The sequence below is a fragment of the Hippocampus zosterae genome, chromosome 2 (genome assembly GCF_025434085.1).
Source record: "Hippocampus zosterae strain Florida chromosome 2, ASM2543408v3, whole genome shotgun sequence".
NCBI classification, from domain to species: Eukaryota; Metazoa; Chordata; class Actinopteri; order Syngnathiformes; family Syngnathidae; genus Hippocampus; species Hippocampus zosterae.
Genome location: NC_067452.1, coordinates 16,925,504 through 16,948,166, shown reverse-complemented (window position 1 = coordinate 16,948,166; position 22,663 = coordinate 16,925,504). Strand labels below are relative to the sequence as shown.

The window sequence follows — 22,663 nt, the reverse complement described above, 5'->3', positions numbered from 1 at the left end:
TGTCATTGAACACCAAAACCAATTTCTTATAAGGTGGGGTGTGATTCCATTTTGGGTGGTAATCACAGTATTCTGTTTGCATGCCAGTTTTATCAGATTAAGTTTGGAAGCCGAAGGTCATTTGGGAGCTTGCCCTTCTTTTCGTGTCTGTCTCCATAGATCTGCCCAGTGGCGAGGATGATGGAAGTGCACCGTGGCCTTCAGTCTCAGACAGCACAAGTAAGAGGCCAGGAAACTGCATGTCGTGTGTGGGCGGACACTCCCGTTATAGTTCCCACATATGTGACTTCCACTTCTGTGCACGTGTGCCATGACGTGCTCACATCCTGCTTCAAGCCGCCACTCAGGTCATAACAAGACGCTTCAGCTTTGTCTCTGAGACGTAAACATCTCCACTTTCATCCTGTTGCCCAGAGGTAGAGATGGCAGCGCAGGGAGATCTTCAAAGGCAGACAAACAAACAAAAAATGCCGCTGTGACAGACTCGAGCATTTGTGTCGCGTTCCATTGCCTGTAGTGCCCTTTGCAGCACCTTTTGTGTTTTCCGTAGGACAAGATAACACAGTGGATACTTCGAACACGGTTGCAAATGCATCATCGCGATTTGAAGCCAAACCGTTAGCCCTCCAGGTCATACCATTTAGTTATTTCTGTACACATCTATTTTATGAAACACGCCGCCCTGAGTTTGCACACTCTAGTTGACCATGATGCTCTGATTTGGATGAGGCAGGCGAATGCCTTATATCAATGGGAGGACATTGGGAGGAAGGAAATTTGGTTTCCTGTGTTGAATGCCGAAAGCTTTGAGTGTCTCTGTCCTGTTGGCAGCGCAGACGCAAGACTTCCTTTCCGTTCTACCACATTCATGTAAGAGTGCGGTGACACTGTTGTTCTCGTTAATCCACCTTTCCTGTTGTGTTATTCACTTGTATGGTGTGGAATTCTCGATTCCATTATCCCTGACACAAGTAGTGACCATCTGGAGCGCACATTGATGTGAAAATTTTCATTTCGCCATTGTTGTCGCCATTTCCACACTTGGGTGGAGTACCATGTCCTTCAAATTCTCATCTTGACCACTGCAGCCTGAAAGTATGAGCAATTTCTCACACGCTTTTTTTTTTTATATCTAGTGAAATATATATATATTTTCCCATTGCACCCGAGATGTCAGCTACTTCATTTCGAATCTTGTGAAACAAAGGTTACCGTTCATAACAGGGTATGGCGCTGCTTGGGTTACCTTCTTCCCACTGATGTTTCCGTTATCGTGCACGTTACGAAACAAATCTCCAAGGCAATAAAGGCAGTACTTCATCATTAGGGATTTTTCTTACCAAAAAAATGGTCTATCAAAACATTGCACTACGGGGAACGGTGGTGATCCTGCTGGGCCCGAACGCCAATACCCCCCCCCCCCCCACCCCTCCTCCCCATGGTGTCCATGTAGGGCTTTACATGGCAGGGGTGGCCACCTCCCTGAGGCTGGCCTAGGCCAAAATAATTTGGTGTCATCGAACAATGCATATGGATAAAGGAACATTTCTCTAAAAGACGTTATCTATTCAACCAGTCAGAGTTTTGTCTTTCTCACTGTTGTCCCCCACGCCTCCTCAAAAGAAATACAATCCATCCAATCCAAATTTATTTCTTGAGTCCAATAAGAACTAAGCAATGGTAACAAAGTGCTGTACAGTTCATTAACACACTTTGGATACAAACCATCTGCGGGGATTAAATGGAACAATGTAAAATTGCAAAACAAAAAACGTGTTTTCTGTCAGTGCTCTGCCTTGTTTTTTTCAAACGGCAGAACTCAATAAAAGTACTCAGGCATTCACCCCTTTTCAGGTTCTTTTTTTTTCAACTCATCTCTTATAATCACCAAACAGAACTACCATTCTGATTGATTTTGTTGATACAGTAAATGTTGAATATACGAGGGTTGTTGTAATATGAATACATGCTTGTTTTCATGATTACAATTTTTTTATTAGTACATTTTTGCCATCTCTGCCAGTTACATTTCAACTGTCAATAAATTTTATATAGTGTGCTCCCAATCAGGACCAACTTTTACACTGGCATTTGAGGCCGAACTGTCAAGCTGGGGAAAGGGTGGGTTTGGACAGTGAACGGCTAATGATTCCATGTGGCAGACATCATGCTGTCGGCAGCGACGGTTTTCTAGTTAGAGTTGTTGAAAAATGAGTTTGCTCCATGCCTGCTGGGTGATTATGCAGAGAGATGAGCGCTGGCAGCTGTGGTTATTTTCGAGCTCTCTGTTTGGTCTCTGTGGGCCCTCAGGGGGCTCATAAAAGCAAAAGACAAAAGGAAGGGAAAAACCGCGAATATCGCAGATCATAATCCGATCATTTTGTTTGGGTTGTGGTCGCAGAAGATGTCATGTGTCACTATTAAAATGCTGCACTCCCTTTGCACAACAGTTGTTTGGTTTTGTCACACGCACTCAGGCTGGACATTAAAGTTGACGACTCCTGCAGAAGGATCACATTATGGCACTAAAGCCTACGATGAAGCACTATTGTTCCAAACACCAAAGTGTTGCCTTGGAGAACTGACCTGCGCTGCTCCTCCTAAGGCCAGAGTTTACGCGTTTCATTGAAAGAGACTGCGTCGCGTCGCGGCCCGGTTTTCTCCTCTGGCAGTATATGGTACAGAGCGGATTAGTTTTGATTGCTTATCGTTACAACCTTTGCCTTAACAATCATGCGAGGATCTTGGAGAAGAGAACAGATTGAATGTCTGAATGTGAAAACAACAAAGCCGATCCTCTATGTGAATTAGAATCCAACATATGATCATTCTGAGTTTCACCATTTCAGAGCGTTTATTTGTGTAAATCTCCCAGATGATCAGTTGTTTCCTGCCGAGGAACTGGAGTGTGCATATCAGGAACATAATTCCTCCCTCGGGTATGATGCCTCCAAGTGGCAGCCGTGAAAAAGAAGAACATGATTGGTTGTGTAGGCGTGTCCGTCTCGCAACAACAGAAATGTGTCCAAAAAGTTTCCTTTCAATTCCAAGATGACCTGAATAATTGTTGGCTGTCAAATGTCAAGGTCGATTATCATCTCGAGTCATTCCTATCCTTCCCAAAATCAGGAACACCTTGAAGGGAGTTTCCGCTTCACTTTCAAGTCTGCACGTTCACTGTGGTCGTTTCACTGGTGAATATGTCACTTCTTTTTATTACAATATTTTGTAGCTTTGTTCCTCCATGTGAGTTACATTCCCGCCTTTGCACAACGGCTTTTACTTGTCACCGCAAGTAGAGTAAAGTTTTCTTCATTTCTGTCATGAATATGATCCAGGAATTGGTAAGACTGACTCAGTGACCATAATAAGACTAAAAGCAAGGCAGAGACTAATATGCAAGTACAGTCATGTGAAGCCGTGACCTTCCCTCTGGACCCCCCCACCCCCCCCCCCCCCCATCCTGACCAGGATCAGAGCAGAGCCTCAACCTTGAAAGCAGTGGATACTCCTTCGGGTTTAATTAGCTTGGCTGAGCATTAGAGATTTCAGATGGAGAAGGGCATGTCAAATGTTTCCTGGCTGGACTTCAACCCTTAGTTATTTGGACATGAACAAACTTTTTTAGCCCCGTAAACATTATCAGCTAAAAGTCAGATGAAGACCGAAGCAGGCACGTAGGACTTGACACAATTTCTTTTCCAAATAGTACTGTGCAAATGTAACCCAAGCTACTTTGGACTTGAAAACAGCTGGATCCGCCACAATCACTTGATTGTGAGGTGAGTTCCGGTTTATATGGAGTGGATTCACACAAAATTTGGGTTGGACTTGAAGAGTAAACTTTTGCACAAAGATTCCTTTTATAACGCTGTCTTCTGCAGCAGTCTGACATTTCATGCCATAAGCTATAGCTTCATTCAAAGTGGTGGAAAATGAATCACCATAAATCACAAGTGACACGGGCACTGGTGCCAGTACGAGTTGGGCTTAATGTTATTGCAAAGCGATGCTTGCAGTGGGGCTCGATTATTTCCATGTAGCGAGGCAAAACAGGAAGCGGCTCCTCCCAGTATCAGTGCGGGTGCGTCTCAGACAACACCAATGTGAAGAACACTGGGCGCTTTGTCTCTCTGCTTCGTAGGATATCCTCTTTGTTCTGTTGGACCAAAGAGTTGTCTTCTCAAAGGGGATGCCCTCTGGCCCTCACGTCCTTAATGGCTTAATGCCACCAGACTTCCCCATTTGCTTCCACATCCAGATTTCATTCATTCATCAACTCATACTGGGCTCCCAGCATCCTCCGTCCCCCTGAAACAATCATGACACAGCGCAAATAAATTGGGTTTTTGACCGGCATGTCTCACTGGAAAGGGCTGACTGTGTCACGTTGTGCCCGAAGCGACAGAGTAATTGCTTCGTGCGCAACAAACTGGAGATAAGTGGATCACCGAAATAGCAGACACAGAAAGGAACTTTGTCACAAAAGTGATATTTATTACAACACAAAATCCCCGTATAAACGGACAACAGAAAACGCTGGTCAAAAAGAGCACCAGGAAATAATTGTAACGATCCAACAGAAAAGGCTTGCGGAAAAAAACGGCAAGGAGAAAGTTTAGGCAAAATACTATGATCACTCACGAGAGGATATCTAGGAACGCAACAATTGTCAATAGTCTTTAAGGCAGTGTTTTAACCGAGAAGGAATAGGCAATAGCAATGGCACGGCGTGGAATACTCCGGCAGTGAGTTGACTGCCGGAGCGCCTAAATATAGCAGGTACAATCCCCTACAAATGGGTGGCAGGTGTGCAGGCGGCAAGCAAGAACGCCTGCCCCCTGCTGTCAAATACGGAACGTGACAGACTGAGGTCAAACCGCTAAAGGTTTGTAGTCACCTCAGACACATTTTAACGCACATTAAAAAAATCAAATTAAAAAAAATCAAATTTTTTGCTGTCCTGTAGGTCAAGGTGAAAGGATTGATGGCATGGTATATATACTAAAAAATTGTGTATTGAAGTCCTCATTTCTCTCTCTCAAAGCAAGCTCCTTGTGTGTTTTGTTAACCGTATAGCCGATCCTAAAGCCATGAGGTACTCAAAAGGTTGCACTTTTCTTTTTGTCACTGACACACTTTTGCCTGCCAGATTTGTTATTTTACACGTGTAGTAATTCTATAGTATTGTGTTTCATGTACTGAAGCCATGAAACTTTTCTCTGTGTCTTTCTACTGTACTACTTCTAATGAAAATGTTCTCCCCCCCCCCCCCCCCTCCTTCGCACATTCAATCATTCACTGTCTAACTCTCCCAATGCTTTAACCTCTCTGCCCTTGCTTGGCTAACATGTCCCATGTGCCACTTTTTCTCCTCGTGTTTCCTGCTCCTTTTCTTCTCACCTAACATTACTTACTATAGAGCACCGGTTGGACTCTTCCTATGTGGTGAACATAAAGAGTGCAGTCGAGCCAGCCTACAGTAAGTCCTCCAGATGTAATTTCCTCCTTTTTGTGTGATATCCTGAGACAATCTTTGCTACAATCTGCTCTGCTTGATTATGCACTTCTCTAAAGGCAAGCTAAGAAAACATTCCAAGACTCAACTTCAAAACATGCCACAATCGTGTTGAGCGACAGTGGAAAAAAAAACGATGGGAATGTTCTGTAGAGTCATGCTGACAACTGGATGACAGCACAAACGTCTGTTGTGGGATTTGCATGTCGTAGTGGACAGTCAACACCAGAACCCTTTCTTAGATTTCTGTTCATATGAAAGAGCTGTTTCATATTGTCCCATGACATTTCCAAGAGACAAGTGTCAATTGCTTGAGATTTCTCTCTCTCTATAACAAATGTAGAGCAATATAAAAGAACACAGTGAACTACTAAAAAATGACTCCTTAGTATGTAGGTGGGAACTGACTAGTTTCTGCCACAACACTGGAGCGAGCAGGGAACTCAGGGAACTTTACTTCTACACGATGTAACCAAAGGAGCTTAATTATGTTGGTCATGCAATCTCCTTTCAAAATCTCATCTTATTGCAGGTGTTACACTGAGGGCAACTGCTCATTTATTTGAACAAAGTTACACTTTCAATCTACGTGTGTACACTATGGCACATGCACAAAGGGTGTGCGCAGCGTCGCGCACTGCATGGTTGGCCCGTGAGTCCGTGGAAAAAATCCACACAAGCGGGTACAAGATATCACACAGGAAAACCACTATACCACTGTACAGCCCATTTATTCACGCAGCATTATAATTTTGTTCTACCACTAATAATAATACCAATGATTTAAAGGCCAGTTTTGTTTTCATACCATATGTTGAGAACACAGCATACCAGTGCAATAGCACACATTGAAGCCGAAAAGAACAGTCAGTTTTACATTTCCTGCATGCCATTTTGTAGTATTCAGGATGGAAACTCACTTATTCTGCGAAAGACAAATAAAATGACTACACATTAAAAAAAAACATGTTTCGTTTACCAAATTAGCACGTCAGCTTCACAGTGCAGAGGTGCAGGGTTTGATTCCGGCTTCGGCCTTCCTGTGTGGTGTTTGCATGTAATCCTCGTGCTTGCGTGGGCTTTCTCCGGGCACTCTGGTTTTTTCCCACATTGCAAAAATGTGTGTGGCAGGTTAATGGAACACTCTAAGTTGTCCCTAGGTGTGAGTGTGAGTGCGAATGGTTGTTTGTCTGTATGTACCCTGCGATCGGCTGGTAAGCAGTTCAGCTGGAATCAGCACCAGCCCACCCGCGACCCTTGTGAGGATAAGCGCATTAGAAAATGGATGGATGGATAGTTTACAAAACACAAATAGGACAAATGTTCACTCGAAGCTGCGCTCGTGAGCAATTGTGAACTGCTCTCACACTTTCAACGTACAAGGTGAGGCTGGTGTGCAGCACACACACACATTTCCTTCATTTCCGCCCCATTTCAATCTATAAACGGGACACCGCACCATTTAAACTTACCTTACAGTTTCAGTCGTGTGATCTAGGGTCCACATATAGTTGTTCTACTGTAATTTGAGGCAGACATTAATACACATACTATCACACCCACCTGTGACGTGACACTGCAGACGACACGCGGATCGCTCCATTTCGGAAGTCCAAACGCGGGCGTAGTTTTCGAGCCCCTCAAATGAGACTCTTTTCGGCATTCCAGAAGTCGCGGTACCAGATTTTTTGTTAAAAATGTTTTTTATATTAAATGGCATTTTCGATTATCTATGGCTGGACAATATGGGATCATAACACAACAAATTGAATTGAGACTTTATCCTTAAAATGACCCGTTCGCTAAAATAAGTTACATCTAATGATGGATTTTATTCATGTCATAAATCTCTTTTTAATGATGTGTTCTATTTATATACATATAGGCGGTTAGACATTTTTGGAACATATCTATCATGTAACTATCTATGGTGTGAGGTGTTCGACACTGGATTGGCCGCTGTGTGCATTTCTGAAAAACACAACAAAACAAAGCACTGTTTTCTTTACCACGAAATGTTGAAAAAAATAAGTGTGGAAGAAAAGATTTTAGAAATGACTTTGAATGTAAGGCTGCCTTCCATCCTGCCTTGGGGGGTAGAAGGTCAAGCCTAATGCGGTTGGGCTTTAAAGGCCAGGCCAACCTCATCGCTCAATCAAGTCTTTGTCTTTGGTGTAGGCTTCTCTGTGCTGACGGGGGCCCAAGGCACAATGCAGCCACAGTTCGCCTGAGCACGTTTAATAGCCAAATACATTTTTGAATCAAGAATGTAGACCATATTTTCCACGCCTGCACAAAAACTCAATTTCATCATCCTTTTTAGTAGTGCTGTTTAAGGGGATTTCCTCCACTGGAACTTGTGAGTGACATAAAGTAGAATTGGTCTTGCTTGTCATCAAAAGCTTTCGCAGTCCCATAATCGCTTGGCCATAGCATGAACGCCGCAACCGCAGAGTAAGCAGGAGCTGACCTGGCGGTGAATGCCCACGCAATTGATGCGATTAGATGTGGGTCAAATGAAGCGCTTTGATGAGAAACTTTGATGTGGCCTGTCTTCTGTTTCCACATTCAGGCAATTCAACAATAATTCACTTTCGGTTCAACAGTAAAGTGTGCACATCAAGAGCTCAGGCCCCCTGCCAGCCTGCACTCAAGCTTGAAGTTATCAGTTCTGGAGTCACCCTAGTTCTGTAGCAACACTAGAGCAAAATACATTCATTCATGTTGGTCATGTACATGGACAAAGTGCAAAGAGTCATTAAGAAATATAACGTGTGCAATAGTGCAGTTATTCTGATCAACAACAACAGATGATGCATATGTGAATGAGTAGAGCACAAACAATCGATCTGCAGGTTCTATCAAAACACCAATAAATCACCATTCGTAAGAGGGAGCACATAACTCCTACTCTGGCATCCCTTCACTGGCTCCCCATTCATTTTAGAGTTATTTTCAAGATCCTCCTCTTTGTTTTCAAATCTCTGAATAACCTCGCGCCACCTTACCTCTCTGAGCCGGTCCCTCTCTCTCGAATGACCTCCCACTGAACATTCGGCAAGCCTCCTCGCTGCCCATCTTCAAAACCCTCCTCAAAACTCACTTGTATTCTTTGGCATTCGACTCAGCACTACTTAGTTTTGTTCTTGGTTTTACTGTTTGGTGCTTTCTACCGCCTTTATTACCGATTTGTCTTAATGTTTATTGTGCATGTTCAATTGCTCCATGTACAGCACTTTGTATGCAGAGATGGCTGTTTGAAAGTGCTCTATAAATACTGTTGACTTGACTTGACTTGACCATTGGCTAATCCGTAACTGAAGTTTTTTGGAGCTCAGAGATTTTGCCGCCCAGTGTCTGTGCAGCATGCTGCCCGAGTTCACCAGCCCCCCCACCCCCAACCCCGTTGCACGCTTCGTTAAACATTTAACACTCGACTTTGGTGCCTCGTGCCAATTCCCTCCTCGCGGAAACACATTGTTAGGGCAAGTCAAGGAGGTTACTGTATTGTATTTTTTTTTCAGGCAAGTTGTTGAGAACGTATTACGTATATCCAATTGTCAATTGCCATTTCCACAGTTGCCTAATATAAAACTATTATAGAGTGTTGTAAAGTTGTGTAAAAGATCTTTTGCCCAATCATCCATCCATCCGTCTATTTTCAACACCACTTATACTGAACATGGTCGCGGGTGTGCTAGAGCCAATCCCAGCTAAACTTTGGGCGTAAGGCGGATTACACCCTGAGCTAATCGCCAGTCACTCACAGGGCACATTTAGATACAAACAACCATTCACAACCCACACGCATCCACACCGTCACTGAGTGGGTACCAATCCCACGCTGCCCGCTCTCAAGCCGGGCGAGTGTCCCACTATATCATCAGAGACATAAATGATCTTTGTGGACGAATCAAATATTTTTACAAATTATTCAATTTATTCAACCCCATGTCCACCATTATCTAATTTAGAAGACGATTGTACAGCTTCTGCCGTTCTCATTGCTTATGTTGACAGTGTCATGAATTAAAGTTCCGTTTATTAATTTACGAGTGCGAAATAAAATAATGTGTGTTCATGTACATTACGTTATACATCCCATTCATATTGATGAAGATCAATTCATACTATATGTCAGCCCATATATTGGATGCCATCGATTTGTTAGCCCTCGCTATCGGTATCAGCACCGACCCTAAAAATCTCTTTTTCGTCAAACTCTATAAATGATGCAGAGTGACAGTGCGAAAGTAATGAATGCAGTAACGATTGCATATCCGAGCTGAACAAGCTGTTTATGCTTCACTGTGAACATAAAGCATGAGTGAGCTGTTTAAGAAGTTAATGGCAAGGTAAAAGGAGCTCCTGGATGGTCAGCTGGTTTTGGTGTGCTTTGATTGAGAGTGCGGGAAGGACTTTGCAAAGGTGCTGCCAGGTGTTGGAGGAGTCCAAAAGAATTTTGCTCTGCCCTTGTCTTAGTTCTTGCAGAGTGCAAGTGCACAAGAGTGGATAGTGGGTACCAACTGTTCTTTGTAGCAGCACCAAATCAGACCTTGATGGATAAATACAGAAATGATTCACTGACTGCTGTATAGCACTGCTTCAACGACTCCTGTGGTAGGCCATGCGGTGTTCCCTTTTCGGTGTGCTTTTATTGGGACTACTCAATTGACTCTCAGTTAAACAAGACCTTTTCCTATCTGACAATACCCTGTGAACAAGGGAGCCAGCCGAAGGTGGGGCAGTAGAGCAAAAGTCAGAGTCTCTGCGGGCCTCTAAATAGGCAGCACTCCAAACACTACCCTTTGCTTTGTGAATGGCAAGTAGCATGGTGCTGCAAGAAAGAGAGGTCAAATATTGACTTCCTTCCCAAAGCCCGATGGCAGCCCAAGCGAGCCTGGCAGAAACTTCTGAACACAGCGCTGCCAGCAATATGAGGCAAGGGCAACCTGTGGCCCTGAACCATTTTAGATTCATGGGTTGGCCATTTCACATACTGTACAGTAATGTAGCTGACTTTGCCCTTTGTGGTGCGATTTCAATATTGCATAATGAATTACTGTCTTAGTAGAAAGCACACCGTTACCGTTACTGTTACGTGTGTTCTTTTTGGCCAAATGTTTACTGAGTTGCCTTTAGGTATTTTTGCCTATTCATCTGGATGCCGGGACCGTCTACACATCACACACTAGATGTTGACAAAGAGGAAGGCATGTTAAGGACACATCTGGGATGCGCATGCGCCCCATGTGTCAGGAATACGGCAGCCAGCGGTTCAACTGAAAACCCAACCAAAATTGAGATATGAAAATCAATCCCATAACTGCAAAGTGGTTGTCTTTTAAGCCTCAGACAGGCCCATCGGTTTTGTGCACTTCAATGTCACCAAAAGCTTTCTGAAGAGAAACATCCACTATCATATTAACTTGAGCGGGCTTTTGCACTTACAGTAGCATGGAATGATGCTAATAAGATCCAAATGTTGTTAGAGAAGCCTGCCTACTGTTGGACAGCAATCATGGGCTCAGTTGACAGATTCTTATTCATACTCTCTGAATCTAGTTTATTACAGAGCTCTTGTCAACTTCACCGATTCCATCGTCTACAGCCCAGAGCTGGAGGACATCTTCTCATCAGCCTTTAGTGAGATCTCCGAAGCTGTGGTAGACACGGTACGCCTTCGTTATTTATGAATTGTGCTTCCTTTGAAGGCACATTTACGTTATTCAAAACGTTGCTTTTTATGTTTGTATTATTTTTTTCCCTCCACAGTTGGAGTCAGAGTACAACAGGATTCCAGGTGTCCAGACAGTCAGCGTGGTCCTCATTAAGTACGCATTCGAGTGCTTTAAATCAGGTTCTGGGGCACCTTAAGTGGAGTCCCTGCAGCTGTGTGCTGGAGACTAGTGACTTTGGTGTGGGTCTGCCATTCATAAAACCTTACAACCGTTCACAGGAATCCTTGGCTTTCCTGCGCCAATGGCAGTAGCCCATCACATACAGCACGACGTCGTCTCACCAGACCTTTCTCGCTCTTCCAGGAAGCTAGTTAGACAGGATGGCGTCGATGTATTTGTGGAACTGGACGTGGGCTCGGACTACAACAGCAACAGTGAGCAGATCCGCAGCGTGCTCTACAGCGTGGTCCAGAATGGAGCCATTGCCTCCTATGTTACATCAGTGGAGGGCTTTCAGTTCAGAGAGCTTGGGGAAGGTAAGGACCGCATGCAGGAGTTACTGGATGCCGTCAAGTGGTTCGAGTCTGTTATAAGGTCCACCACAGCGGTAGGGCAGGGCTGCTAAATATTTTCATTTGGTTTCTAGTTGAACCTCTGCCCTCAGTGGAACCTATAGCAGTGCCAGGTTCGTACTGCGCTAAGTAGCGTTGCATGGCGAAAGAGCCGAGCGTGCTGTAGCAGCAGTAGGATGGCTGTGTGTAGTGGCTTTAGTAAGAAGCTTTGATGACAATGTGCGAGTGCATCTATCAAAGAATGTTTTGCATGGAGCACGACTGTAAAATAAAAATGCACAGTAAACGAAAGAAACAAACGTGAAAGAACAATCCGAACATCCAACGCATGGCATGACTTTGATTAAACAAACTGTCAATTTATTGAGCTACTGACCAACATTAATTTGAAAAAGCCAGGGATATTCAGCTTTAGGGCTACATTCCAGGAACCTCAAATGCACTCTCGCCTTTACAGGTGAACTGAATCTGACCTTCTTTAAACTTTTCAGTGCACATTTACAACTCTCCGGTGTTGCAGTGCTGTTTGTTTGTTCTTTTTGTGTACAATTACTTTTCTCTAACAAAGAGCTAAATGTCAAAATTCAGAACAGCTATTTGACCCATGAATATGCCACTGCATTTTCTGGTTCAATGAGGAATGATTTTCAATCATGCTGTTTACATTTTGACATGAGGCCAAGACGGCAATTGATCAACAGCACTATGTCACTGCCAGGCTTCAAATGGCACGTTCTCCGCGGCAATTGGCCACTGAGCTTAGAGTGCCACAAAATGTCATCAGCAGTTTGCAAGAAAGATGCAGGGAGAGACTTGCAGAAGTGGACGTTCTTGGTCAGCTCTTGGATCAATCGCCACTTGTGCATGTCGCCGTTGAAGCTCCTTGTTAGAGAACAACATTCAAAAGTATAGAGAAGGTCCAATTAATGATAAAGTTACAGTGAAGTGCATATTATGTGTGAATTCAGAAATTGCACCCAAGAGCGTCTTTTTTGTGAGTATTCTGTCAGTCTCTCCGAATCGAAGGTGTCTATCTTATCGACATCTACCCACAGTATTTATCTAAGAGGGGAGCCCACGAGGTGGCTGTAATTAACCGAACTAAGAAACCTTTCAGAAATCCTGAGTCTGACAAACACCACCGGCAGAGCATCCGTATATTTTATACGTGTGGGGTTGAGAGCCAATAAACAAAGGCATTGCCCTCTGGGCAAGTCTGGCATATCCTCCTAAAGTCAAAATCGACTGATTGTGTTGCCGTGAACTTTTTGCTGCTTTATTTGTCCTGAGTTGTCATGTAGTGCATTGGTTGTCCTGTGCTGAAAACACGTCACCACATCCCTCCTCCTCCCTCCCCGCATTTTCCTCAGTAATCCCTGGCATCAGACCGTGCATGCCCGATGAGCACAGGTGTGGCGACGGCACTTGTATCCTGTTGGAATACCTGTGTGACAATCGACCAGATTGCCGTGATATGAGTGATGAGAACGATTGTGGTGAGTTGCTTCGGCATGACCTGCCGGCTGTAGATTAGAACGTGGTCAGCCGCAGCGTGCGGGGGATGATCCGCAAAGCGTGATGCACTGTGAAACATCCAAGGTTGCCAAGTTAAAATGGAGATCTGTTGCAGATCTAAGAAGACCTGTTGCAACCACTCCCGCCCCAGCCACCACGATCGCCGTCGTTAAACCCCCACAGCCACCCGTCATTCCAGGATTCTGTCGAGCGGATCAAGCAAAATGCCAGAGTGGAGAGTGCATCCCGCGTGACTACATCTGCGACGGGGAGACAGACTGCTTGGACGGAAGTGACGAGTTCCAATGCGGTAAGTCATACAAACGCGTACGTACAAGCACGCCTGACAGCAGTGTTGGCACGTATCCGCTTGTGTTGACAGGAACGCCGTCGCCGTGTGAACCAAATGAGTTTAAGTGTAAAAACGGTCGCTGCGCCCTCAAGCTCTGGCGTTGCGATGGAGACAATGACTGCGATGATAACTCGGATGAGCTGGACTGCCGTGAGTCTCCATCGATGGCTCTGTTCAGACGTGCATTCAGGGTGATGCGATCATGAATGGAAAACGTTATTCATATGCGTCTCGAGAGAGAACTTGCATCCGAATGTCACAAACCAAATTCGTTTGCATACACAGATTTATTGAATCAAAACATGGAACGCATTTTAACAAATCGATGAGCATACATACATTTCGGTTTTAAATTGCTTCTTGGGCCAAAATTCGATGGTCAAATCCCTCCATTGGTGATGCACTTGAACTGAGTGGAACACCTCAAAAACTCCAGAAAAAAAGTTTGCCACGGGAATTCCCAACTCCTGCAGTTTTTCCGATTTCAAACAGTCCCCCCAGGACTTCCGTGACCGCCCACTCTGAAGTGTTGCAACTGTTAGGATTAGCAAAGTCTGTTCATACATCTGACGGTAATGTCCATCCCAATATCACACAGCCACCAAGGGTCCAGATGACAGGTGTGCCCCTGAGCAGTTTGAATGCCTCAGCGACCGCACTTGCATCCCAGCGAGTTACCAGTGTGACGAAGAGCCGGACTGTCCCGACCGTTCCGATGAATATGGCTGCAGTAAGTACCAAGCGCACTTGACCCCACTTGTGTATTTCACACTCTACATTCCGCACTCCTGCTTTGCTTCATTTTCCGATCCGGCTCTGAGCTCCTTTGTACACTATGACTAATTCTCTGTTAACCACATGCTCTTTACGCATGGGTCAGCTCACACACTAAAGTGTTTTGTGAAACATCCTTTCCGCCAAACTGAAGCTGAATTGTTTTGCATCTACGGGTCTCACCGCATCACCGAATTCCAAGCAGCCTTTGTGGGTGAATTAAAGAAGCATTTTTTTCTTTTTTCATTTCCATTCAACAGCTCCTCCGTCTGTGACAAGCCCACCAGAAGAATCCATCGAAGTTTCCCGGGGGGCCACTGTGACATTTACCTGTCAGGCTGTTGGAGTGCCAACACCCATCATCACCTGGAGGCTGAACTGGGGACATGTTCCGATCAGCGGCAGGTGGGTTTTTTGAAAGCCATCCCTTACATTTTAGGTTACATTTACATTTCAGGATGATTTGGTTTTGTGAAGGCATTCCGTGCTATTCCCGGCTACAGATGTCAGTTAGGACTGACGATGAACATTCAACATCATTTCCTTTCGAGTCAGACCTCAACCAGTCACTTGTCAACAAATCTTACTAAGATTACCGTCATTACTCGACTATTGAATACACCTGGATGGATGTAAACAGCACCCGATAAATTTAAAGGAAAAAAGTATTTTGTACATATATAGGCCACACCTGACTATAAACCACAGCTGTCCACACTTTAACATTGGATATTTACACAGAGAGATTACACTCTCGATACTCGTATTATTATGCAGCGCCTATGAACGTGCACAACCGAGGATGGGTGAAAATTTGGGTGGCGAGAAGCTTGTTAGCTTGTAAAAATGAATCAAGTAACTGCTTTATTGTTCAAACCAAGGGGTTCAAAGCATGCGAAAAAAAGTAGCATTTTACAATGTTAGTACATTTTGTTCACAATTGTCAGAAGTCTTTCACAAGTGCCTGTTAACCAATTTTAAACGTGCTTTTGTGGTCTTACGTGATCACTGTGAGAATGTTCCATGAGGAATTTTGTACAATATGGATGAATAATAATCTTTTGGATGCATGTCATCCCAGAATCTCCATGACCAGTGAGAACGGTCGCGGCACGCTCACCATCCGTGACGTGAAGGAAGCCGATCAGGGGGCCTACACGTGCGAGGCCATCAACGCCAAAGGTCTGGTGTTTGGTATTCCGGATGGAGTGCTAACGCTTACATCCAATCCCAACCCAGGTACTTTTAAGCATAAGCACGACGGTTATCATTGCAAGCCACAGTGGAATTTTAATTCACCTTTGGAAATCTACTATCCCGACCTTGCCAGGCGACTGTCCAGACGATAACTTTAGTGTGGGGGGCCGTTGTGTTCCTTGCTTCTGTGCTGGAATCACCAAGAATTGCAAGAGCACCGCACGCTTCCGCAATCAGATCAGTCTGCGGTTCACAGAGGAGGACGATTTTAAAGGTAGTGATGAAATGAATTGAGAGTATGCTCACATCAAATTTGCAAGTGAAATCCAGAAATGTTCACCTCATCCGAAGGCATAGGGCAGAAAGGCGGGAGACAATGAATATGTCGCTTTTGTGACCCTCAGGTGTGAATGTCAGCTACCCATCCAGGCCAGGCACTCCCCCTCTTTCTTCCACTCAGCTACTCATCAACCCCGATATGGAAGAGTTCCAGCTCGTCGATTTGTCACGTCGCTTTCTCAACCTGGACTCTTTCTGGACCTTGCCTCGCCAGTTTCTTGGCAACAAGGTATCCCTTGTCCAAAAACTAATTTTCTTTCCGTACGTACACTTTGCTGAAAACATTGTCTCAGAAAGTAACAGGCCTGACTCTTCCCATTCGTTTGGAGGGGTGCATATATTTGTATGATAATCACCGATGCTCTATAGATTGATTCCTATGGCGGATCGCTGAAGTACAAAGTACGCTTCATATTGGCCCGTGGTTTGTCTGAACCTGTGGAGAAGCCGGATGTAATACTTGTTGGAAATGGGCGCAGGCTCATATACCGCAGGGGGGGTGCCACCCCTGCCGGCGTGGTCAACCAGCGAGAAATCAAATTCACCGAAGTAAGTACAGAAGGAATGCTGCATGCGCAATATGGATACAAAATCATCTGTGTAACTATGATAAGGCCCGATGAATCAATGTGATGATGGTGAATGCTCGTGAAGGAGAACTGGCAACACTCCAGCGGACGGCAAGTAAGCCGGGAGGAACTCATGATGACACTGGCTGACTTGGACAGCATCAGCATCCGCACCATCTACGACAACCACATGGTCAGCGTGGCCCTCAGTGATATCGTTATGGATACCACCACTGTGGAGTTTAGTACGAAGGGTCACGCTAAGGAGGTTGAAGAGTGCAGGTGAGGGAAACACACCGGCACGTCGGCAAAGCAAGTATTCACACTGCAGCCAGAATGTCTTTTTTCGCAGATCACGTCAGTGAATTAAGGCCGATCACAAAATAAGCGGCCGATCAGATCGGTGTGAAGTCCAGTCAGTTGCTTTGATTGAGGGGTACAATCGCAGATTCTTAAAAGATCCATTGCTCGGGACTATAATCAAAGTCATCCGACGGGCTCCACAAACTCATTTCTGGGCGTGTTATTCTTTGCGTCAAGTTTTGACATCCCAAAGTGAAGGTCTTTAAAACTTTGAGGAGGCAGTGTTTCTTGCTGTTATTTCAGCTGTGTCTACAGTATCGATCATTGCTAAGTGACGTCCGTCGACATGTCACAAGACTTAATGATGATGACATTTCCGGTTCCCAGATGTCCGCCTGGATACACGGGCCTGTCCTGTGAACTGTGCTCCTCTGGTTTTGAGCGTGTCCCCGGTGGCTCCTATCTGGGCACCTGCGCCGGTTGCAACTGTAATGGACATGCCAGCGCCTGCGATCCAATCAGTGGGCACTGTCTGGTAAACACGAATACTCTTGGCCTACCGATGACTCTTGATGTTATTGAACAAGATCAACTCCCAACTTTTTCCCTTTCCTTATCGCAATTGATAAGAAGATTTTTGTCACTGTCTTTTCTACTGCAGAGCTGCCAGCACAACACAGAAGGCCCGCAGTGTGGCAAGTGTCGCCTTGGTTACTTTGGTGACGCAAGACGAGGCCGAGCCGACGACTGCAAGCCTTGCCCTTGTCCATACTATGAAACCTCTCGCCGGTAAAGTCTTTTGAGAATTTGTCCCCCCCCACCCCCCCTTCAAAAACTGCAAATTCAGATGTTTGAACAATGGTTCATTCATTCCACACGCCACTTATTAACCCACCGCCGTAAATGGTTACCTACGTCTCGTTGTTTGTCACCGCAGGTTCTCTGACACCTGCTTCCTTGACTCTGACCAACAACCAACATGTGACGCGTGCAAGCCCGGCTACACGGGAAGACGCTGTGAAAAGTGAGAGAATGAAATATTTGATTGTAAATTACTGTCGACTGGCAAATGGCATATCTGTCACTTCTCCCACCATTTTTTTCAGATGCGCTGCTGGCTACCAGGGCAATCCCCTCCTGCCAAATGGAAAATGTGTTCCTCACCGTGAGTACATTTTAGTCAAGTTTCTCGAGTTTTGGTTGCCCTTGTGGTAGAGTTGGCAGAAGAATGTGATCATGGCGCAGGTATGCTGTGCTTTTGGACCTTTGCCAGGTGAACTTTCCACTCCATATGTCTTTGTCTTCCCCCTCCTGCAGAAACCAAGTGTGATAACAGAGGAACCATCAGCTCGAATAGCAGGCCATGCAGCTGCAAGGTACACATTGCGTGATTAAGATAAGATAAGATATCCTTTATTTTATCTTATCTTAAGTGATTAAGTGCCGTGCGAAACACTACAGAGGAGACGCAAACCTATTGTTACCTATGTCATTCTTTCTCTGTTTCTGAATCTGACTTCCCTTAGTATAGCCATCTTTATTTAAGGAATGAGCCTGAGCCTGGCATGTGCCTCTGATTTTTTTTCCCCCCCAGAACTACGTGGCAGGCGCTCAATGTGATGAGTGCAAGGCAGGCTTCTTCCATCTAACAGAAAACAACCCCGAGGGCTGTCTGCGTTGTTTCTGCATGGGCATCACCAAACAGTGTGCCAGCTCCACTTGGAGTCGAGAGCAGGTGTAGTAGATCCGATTAGCCAAGGGAGGGAAACATATTTTCACACAGACGTGCTGTATCAGCAAATGTTGCAGGCGCTAAATGGAGTGGTGTGAAAGCGACATTTGTGGTGAGCCGTGAGTGTTCAAAGCGACCGTCTTCGTTAACCTGTGCTTCCAGGTGCGAGGAGGAGTGAACGGGCAGCTGTTTACGCTCACCAACAGCGGCAACACTCGAACTATCAGCGAGGGTATCTCTCAGAGGGGTCCCTCAGAAGTTGTCTACCGCTCCTTTTCCAGCATCCCCAACGACATCTACTACTGGGTCGTGCCTGAGAGTTTCAGAGGAGATAAGGTGAGATAAATCAACAAGGTACGGTCGAAAGCATGTAAGGGCAGGGAAAAGATCAGTCAGGCGTTTCATTCAGTCCTCAGCGTTCTGTCGCCCTGAGTCATGTCTCAACACATTCGAGTGAAAATGACTGGACCTGCCCGTACAGCGGAGGTCCTTTGAACTTTAATTTCACAGTGAAGCCCAACAAAAATCTTCTCACTCCCTTTCCACTTACCCCCAAGAAATTGGGATGAGGCAAGTGTACGCCTCGTGCGCAAGAGTATACCGATTTGTCAGAGAACAAATATTGTGAGCTTTTCTTTTCTCAATGTTGTTACCAGGTGACAGCCTATGGTGGGGAGCTGCGCTACACAGTGCGTTTTGAGTCACTCCAGCGTTCCCTGGTGATTGACGGTCAGCCAGATGTGGTTCTCCAGGGCAATGGCATCTCTCTGGAACACTACTCCCCTACCAAGCCCCTACCACGTGTGCCACAAACAGTCACTGTGACGTTCAGAGAGGTTTGTATCATTCTTGCAAGTACATCGCTATGTCTTCACCCACAAATCCAAAGTAGGCTGAACTTTTCCGTTTCCGTCCTGGCAGTCTGCATGGCGTCGTGCTGACGGGCAACCGTGCACACGGGAACACCTCCTTATGGCTCTGGCTGATGTGAGTGCCTTGCTTATTAGGGCCACCTACGCTGACAACATGGCAGAGAGCAGGTACATTTCAGGGACTTTTCTATTTGAACAAATTCAGGGAGAATAAAATGAAAGATGGTCAAAACGAATGTAAAATTGCCTCTCACAGTATATCAGACATCAAAATGGATATTGCTGTTCCGCACTCAACTGGAAACCAACGTGCCCTTGAGGTGGAAGAGTGTGCATGCCCTCAAGGATACAGAGGACCGTCTTGCCAGGTACACAAGGCTCATTTCAACCAATCACGCTGGTCTGCTGAATTAATCTGGGGTTTTTTTTCCCGATTGCAGTTGTTGAGACTTACTCCAATTGACTGCTTCACAAAACAAAGATTCCCCTCTGTTGAGCGCTTTGCTGACCTTGGGTGTTCTGCCTCGGTTTTACAGGAATGTGAAGAAGGCTACACGCGGACCGGCTCTGGTCTTTACCTGGGCACTTGTGAGAGGTGTGACTGCAACGGGTACGCCAGCGGCTGTGACCCGGAGACGGGCAGGTGTCTTGTAGGTTTTATGTTCCTCTTCCGTCTCTAATTATATTTCACTGTTGACTTCTTTCATCTCTGTGCAGGAATGCGATAAGGGTTTCTTGCCAGAGCTCAACACGTGAAAACAAGCTCTGTGTACACTGTATAAACCTTTGAGTGAATCTCACCGCTTTGTGTGTGTGTGTGTGTGTGTGTGTGTGTGTGTGTGTGTGTCTGTCTGTCTGTCTGTCCGTTGCTGATAGCAATGTCAACACAACACTGACGGGCCAAGGTGTGAACGGTGTCAGACTGGTTACTATGGAAACCCAGCAGCTGGAGCTGCCCAGGCCTGCCAGCCTTGCCCTTGTCCTGGAACAGCATCCAACAACCAGTGAGTTTATCGTCTTTTTTAATTGTTTTGAGGAGGGTCGGTTTTGGTACTATTTCTGCAATAATGCGGAAACACTGACAACCTCTCCATTATGTTCACGTCGACGAGGTCGAACAAACTCCTTACTTCAAACACTGTTCACTGTTAACAGATTCTCCTCAACCTGTTATTTGGACTCTGATGGTCAGCCAACGTGCAGTTGTCCACCTGGATACACTGGCCGACGCTGTGAGAGGTACACCCCGCCCTGCCTCCATCTGCTGTACTTTCTCCCTACATCTTCTTCTCAGGCTCATTTTGACACTGCTATGGGTTTAAGTTTACCGGGTGGACCGGCAGCAAAGTTAAGCGGGGCTGGCACTAGCTTTCGTTGCCTCTAGTTGTTGGAAAGGGATGTACGCATGTCGGTGCTGTACTTTAGCCATGTCTTTTTCCAATACTGGACATTGCACGGTTGTGGTACAGGAATCGGTTATCTTTGAATTCTCTATTCCAGTGATTCCCAACCAGGGTGCCGTGGCACACAAGCGTGCTGTGAGAGGTCATCGGGGGTGCCGGGGAAAATTACCCAATTTCATTTTCTTTGTCAGAAAAGTAATACTTATTAATGGTAAATATATTTTCTGATCTGTCTATGCCAGTGAAGGATGGAAAAGTTAGTGGCAAATGCTCATTATACTGTATGGTAGACTGTTGCCCTTCACACAACAGAATAGGCCATGACTTTGTGGTCCATTAAATCAGACCCCCGATTTCACGCTAAGTAAATCAATATGAGTCATTTGAGCCGAGATGGTTATTTTACTGTTCATACTTTTTGTGACATTTTTGTTTGGTGGTTTGCCGTGCAGTTTTTCTCATGTAAAATGGGTGCCCTGGCTCACTGGCGGTTGGGAAACACTGCTCTATCCTGGGCTGCTGGACATCTCAAATTTTAGTCATCCTATCAACAGTTTTCCTTTGGGATGGACTTTTATTGTACTTTTTGGGTATTCATCAGTAGTTTAGGTAGTGAAAGCCAAGCGCTAACCATTGTGTTGTATGTGTTACCAAAATCTTTAGTTTGGTTTGTGGTACTTTTTACTTTGGTCTTCTGCTTCAGCTTGTGTGCTTTGCTGCTTGCCAAGGCTGTGTTGACTCTTGTGTCTTTTCCATCTCCACACAGACCACATACACTTTCTGGGTCTCTGTAGCATAAATGTAGACGAGACATTTATGAGGACATCTGTCTGTCTGGAAAAAAAATAAATCTTTGTAGGTCTGATGGCAAAGATGACAAAGGAGACTCGGGTGGATAATGATAATCATTGAATGTCTTTGCGAGCAACAATCCTCATTGTGCTGTTTTGACATTAAGAGAAGAGATGCCATCTGCAGACAGTTGTGGGGACCCTTTCCATGAGAAGCTGCTCGATGGCAACCTTCCTTTGGGATGTGGTGCTGAAGCGATATTCAATTTCAGTGTGGATAAAGAGATAACAACTTTCGGCAGCGGAGATACTGACCATGTTGACTACCACTGGCCCGATACCACTGCCCAAACCATCCTCTCGACTCGAAAAGTACTTTCTACTCCTTCTCATCACCGAACGACCCTTTCTGCTTCAAAGAATGGGACGGGCATTGTTTCGGTCGCTCCCAATAAGTCGGCCACCAGACTCCCACCACGCTTCACGCCAGACCCAGACAGCAGACGGTCCAGCTTTCAGCACTTGCTCCGCCTTCACCTGAACACCTTCAATCAGCGTCTCAGCATGCTAGAGAGCAACACCCTCGATATGAGGGAAAGCATTCATAGGATGGAGGATCAACAGATTAATCTCAGTTCCCAGCTGAAGGAACTTATTGCTGTTGAGTCAGCTGCGGAAAAGACCAAACGGGTCACCGAGCTCGAGAAGAGCTACAATGACATGGAAGCCCGATTGAGCAGACTCGAAGGAAGGCTGGAGATCCTGATTGATGGCTTCACAGCCCTGGCTCAGGAGATGAACAAGATGAAACGTGCACGACACACGTCCCGTTCGCTCCAGGAACGGATGCCACTGCCTTCACTTAGCACAGTACTTGTGCCCCCAAGGTACTCAACCACGCACCCTCCAACCACGCACCTTCCTGGCAAAAGAATAACAACAAAGAGACCACTCACCCATCGAGCCACGGTACTCCAAAGCATACCTGCCCCAAGTCTCCTCGATAGTAAACCCACCACTATACCCGGGAAAGAGAGAAAAATGT

At 45.5% G+C, this 22,663-nt stretch overlaps 2 protein-coding genes across 10 annotated transcripts in view; one reads left to right on the top strand and one right to left on the bottom strand.

Moving 5' to 3' along the window:
• hspg2 (heparan sulfate proteoglycan 2) overlaps window positions 1-22,663 on the top strand; it is an 88,995-nt gene that overhangs the window by 26,299 nt on the left and 40,033 nt on the right. For 6 of the 7 annotated variants that reach the window (XM_052058498.1, XM_052058495.1, XM_052058496.1 and 3 more), the window contains exons 3-30: window positions 160-219; window positions 5,423-5,482; window positions 11,084-11,193; window positions 11,294-11,352; window positions 11,563-11,735; window positions 13,142-13,267; window positions 13,402-13,596; window positions 13,669-13,788; window positions 14,237-14,368; window positions 14,673-14,817; window positions 15,494-15,651; window positions 15,743-15,883; window positions 16,014-16,177; window positions 16,318-16,497; window positions 16,603-16,799; window positions 17,208-17,355; window positions 17,482-17,609; window positions 17,758-17,844; window positions 17,927-17,985; window positions 18,138-18,196; window positions 18,415-18,555; window positions 18,715-18,888; window positions 19,209-19,388; window positions 19,474-19,592; window positions 19,681-19,792; window positions 19,961-20,074; window positions 20,301-20,428; window positions 20,580-20,663. In XM_052058498.1, the coding sequence (XP_051914458.1) occupies window positions 160-219; window positions 5,423-5,482; window positions 11,084-11,193; window positions 11,294-11,352; window positions 11,563-11,735; window positions 13,142-13,267; window positions 13,402-13,596; window positions 13,669-13,788; window positions 14,237-14,368; window positions 14,673-14,817; window positions 15,494-15,651; window positions 15,743-15,883; window positions 16,014-16,177; window positions 16,318-16,497; window positions 16,603-16,799; window positions 17,208-17,355; window positions 17,482-17,609; window positions 17,758-17,844; window positions 17,927-17,985; window positions 18,138-18,196; window positions 18,415-18,555; window positions 18,715-18,888; window positions 19,209-19,388; window positions 19,474-19,592; window positions 19,681-19,792; window positions 19,961-20,074; window positions 20,301-20,428; window positions 20,580-20,663 (3,553 nt within the window). The remainder of the gene's footprint in view (window positions 1-159; window positions 220-5,422; window positions 5,483-11,083; window positions 11,194-11,293; window positions 11,353-11,562; window positions 11,736-13,141; window positions 13,268-13,401; window positions 13,597-13,668; window positions 13,789-14,236; window positions 14,369-14,672; window positions 14,818-15,493; window positions 15,652-15,742; window positions 15,884-16,013; window positions 16,178-16,317; window positions 16,498-16,602; window positions 16,800-17,207; window positions 17,356-17,481; window positions 17,610-17,757; window positions 17,845-17,926; window positions 17,986-18,137; window positions 18,197-18,414; window positions 18,556-18,714; window positions 18,889-19,208; window positions 19,389-19,473; window positions 19,593-19,680; window positions 19,793-19,960; window positions 20,075-20,300; window positions 20,429-20,579; window positions 20,664-22,663) is intronic. The other variant, XM_052058494.1, reaches the window with a different exon arrangement.
• mul1b (mitochondrial E3 ubiquitin protein ligase 1b) overlaps window positions 1-22,663 on the bottom strand; it is a 141,438-nt gene that overhangs the window by 86,555 nt on the left and 32,220 nt on the right. The gene's annotated exons all lie outside the window — the stretch shown is intronic.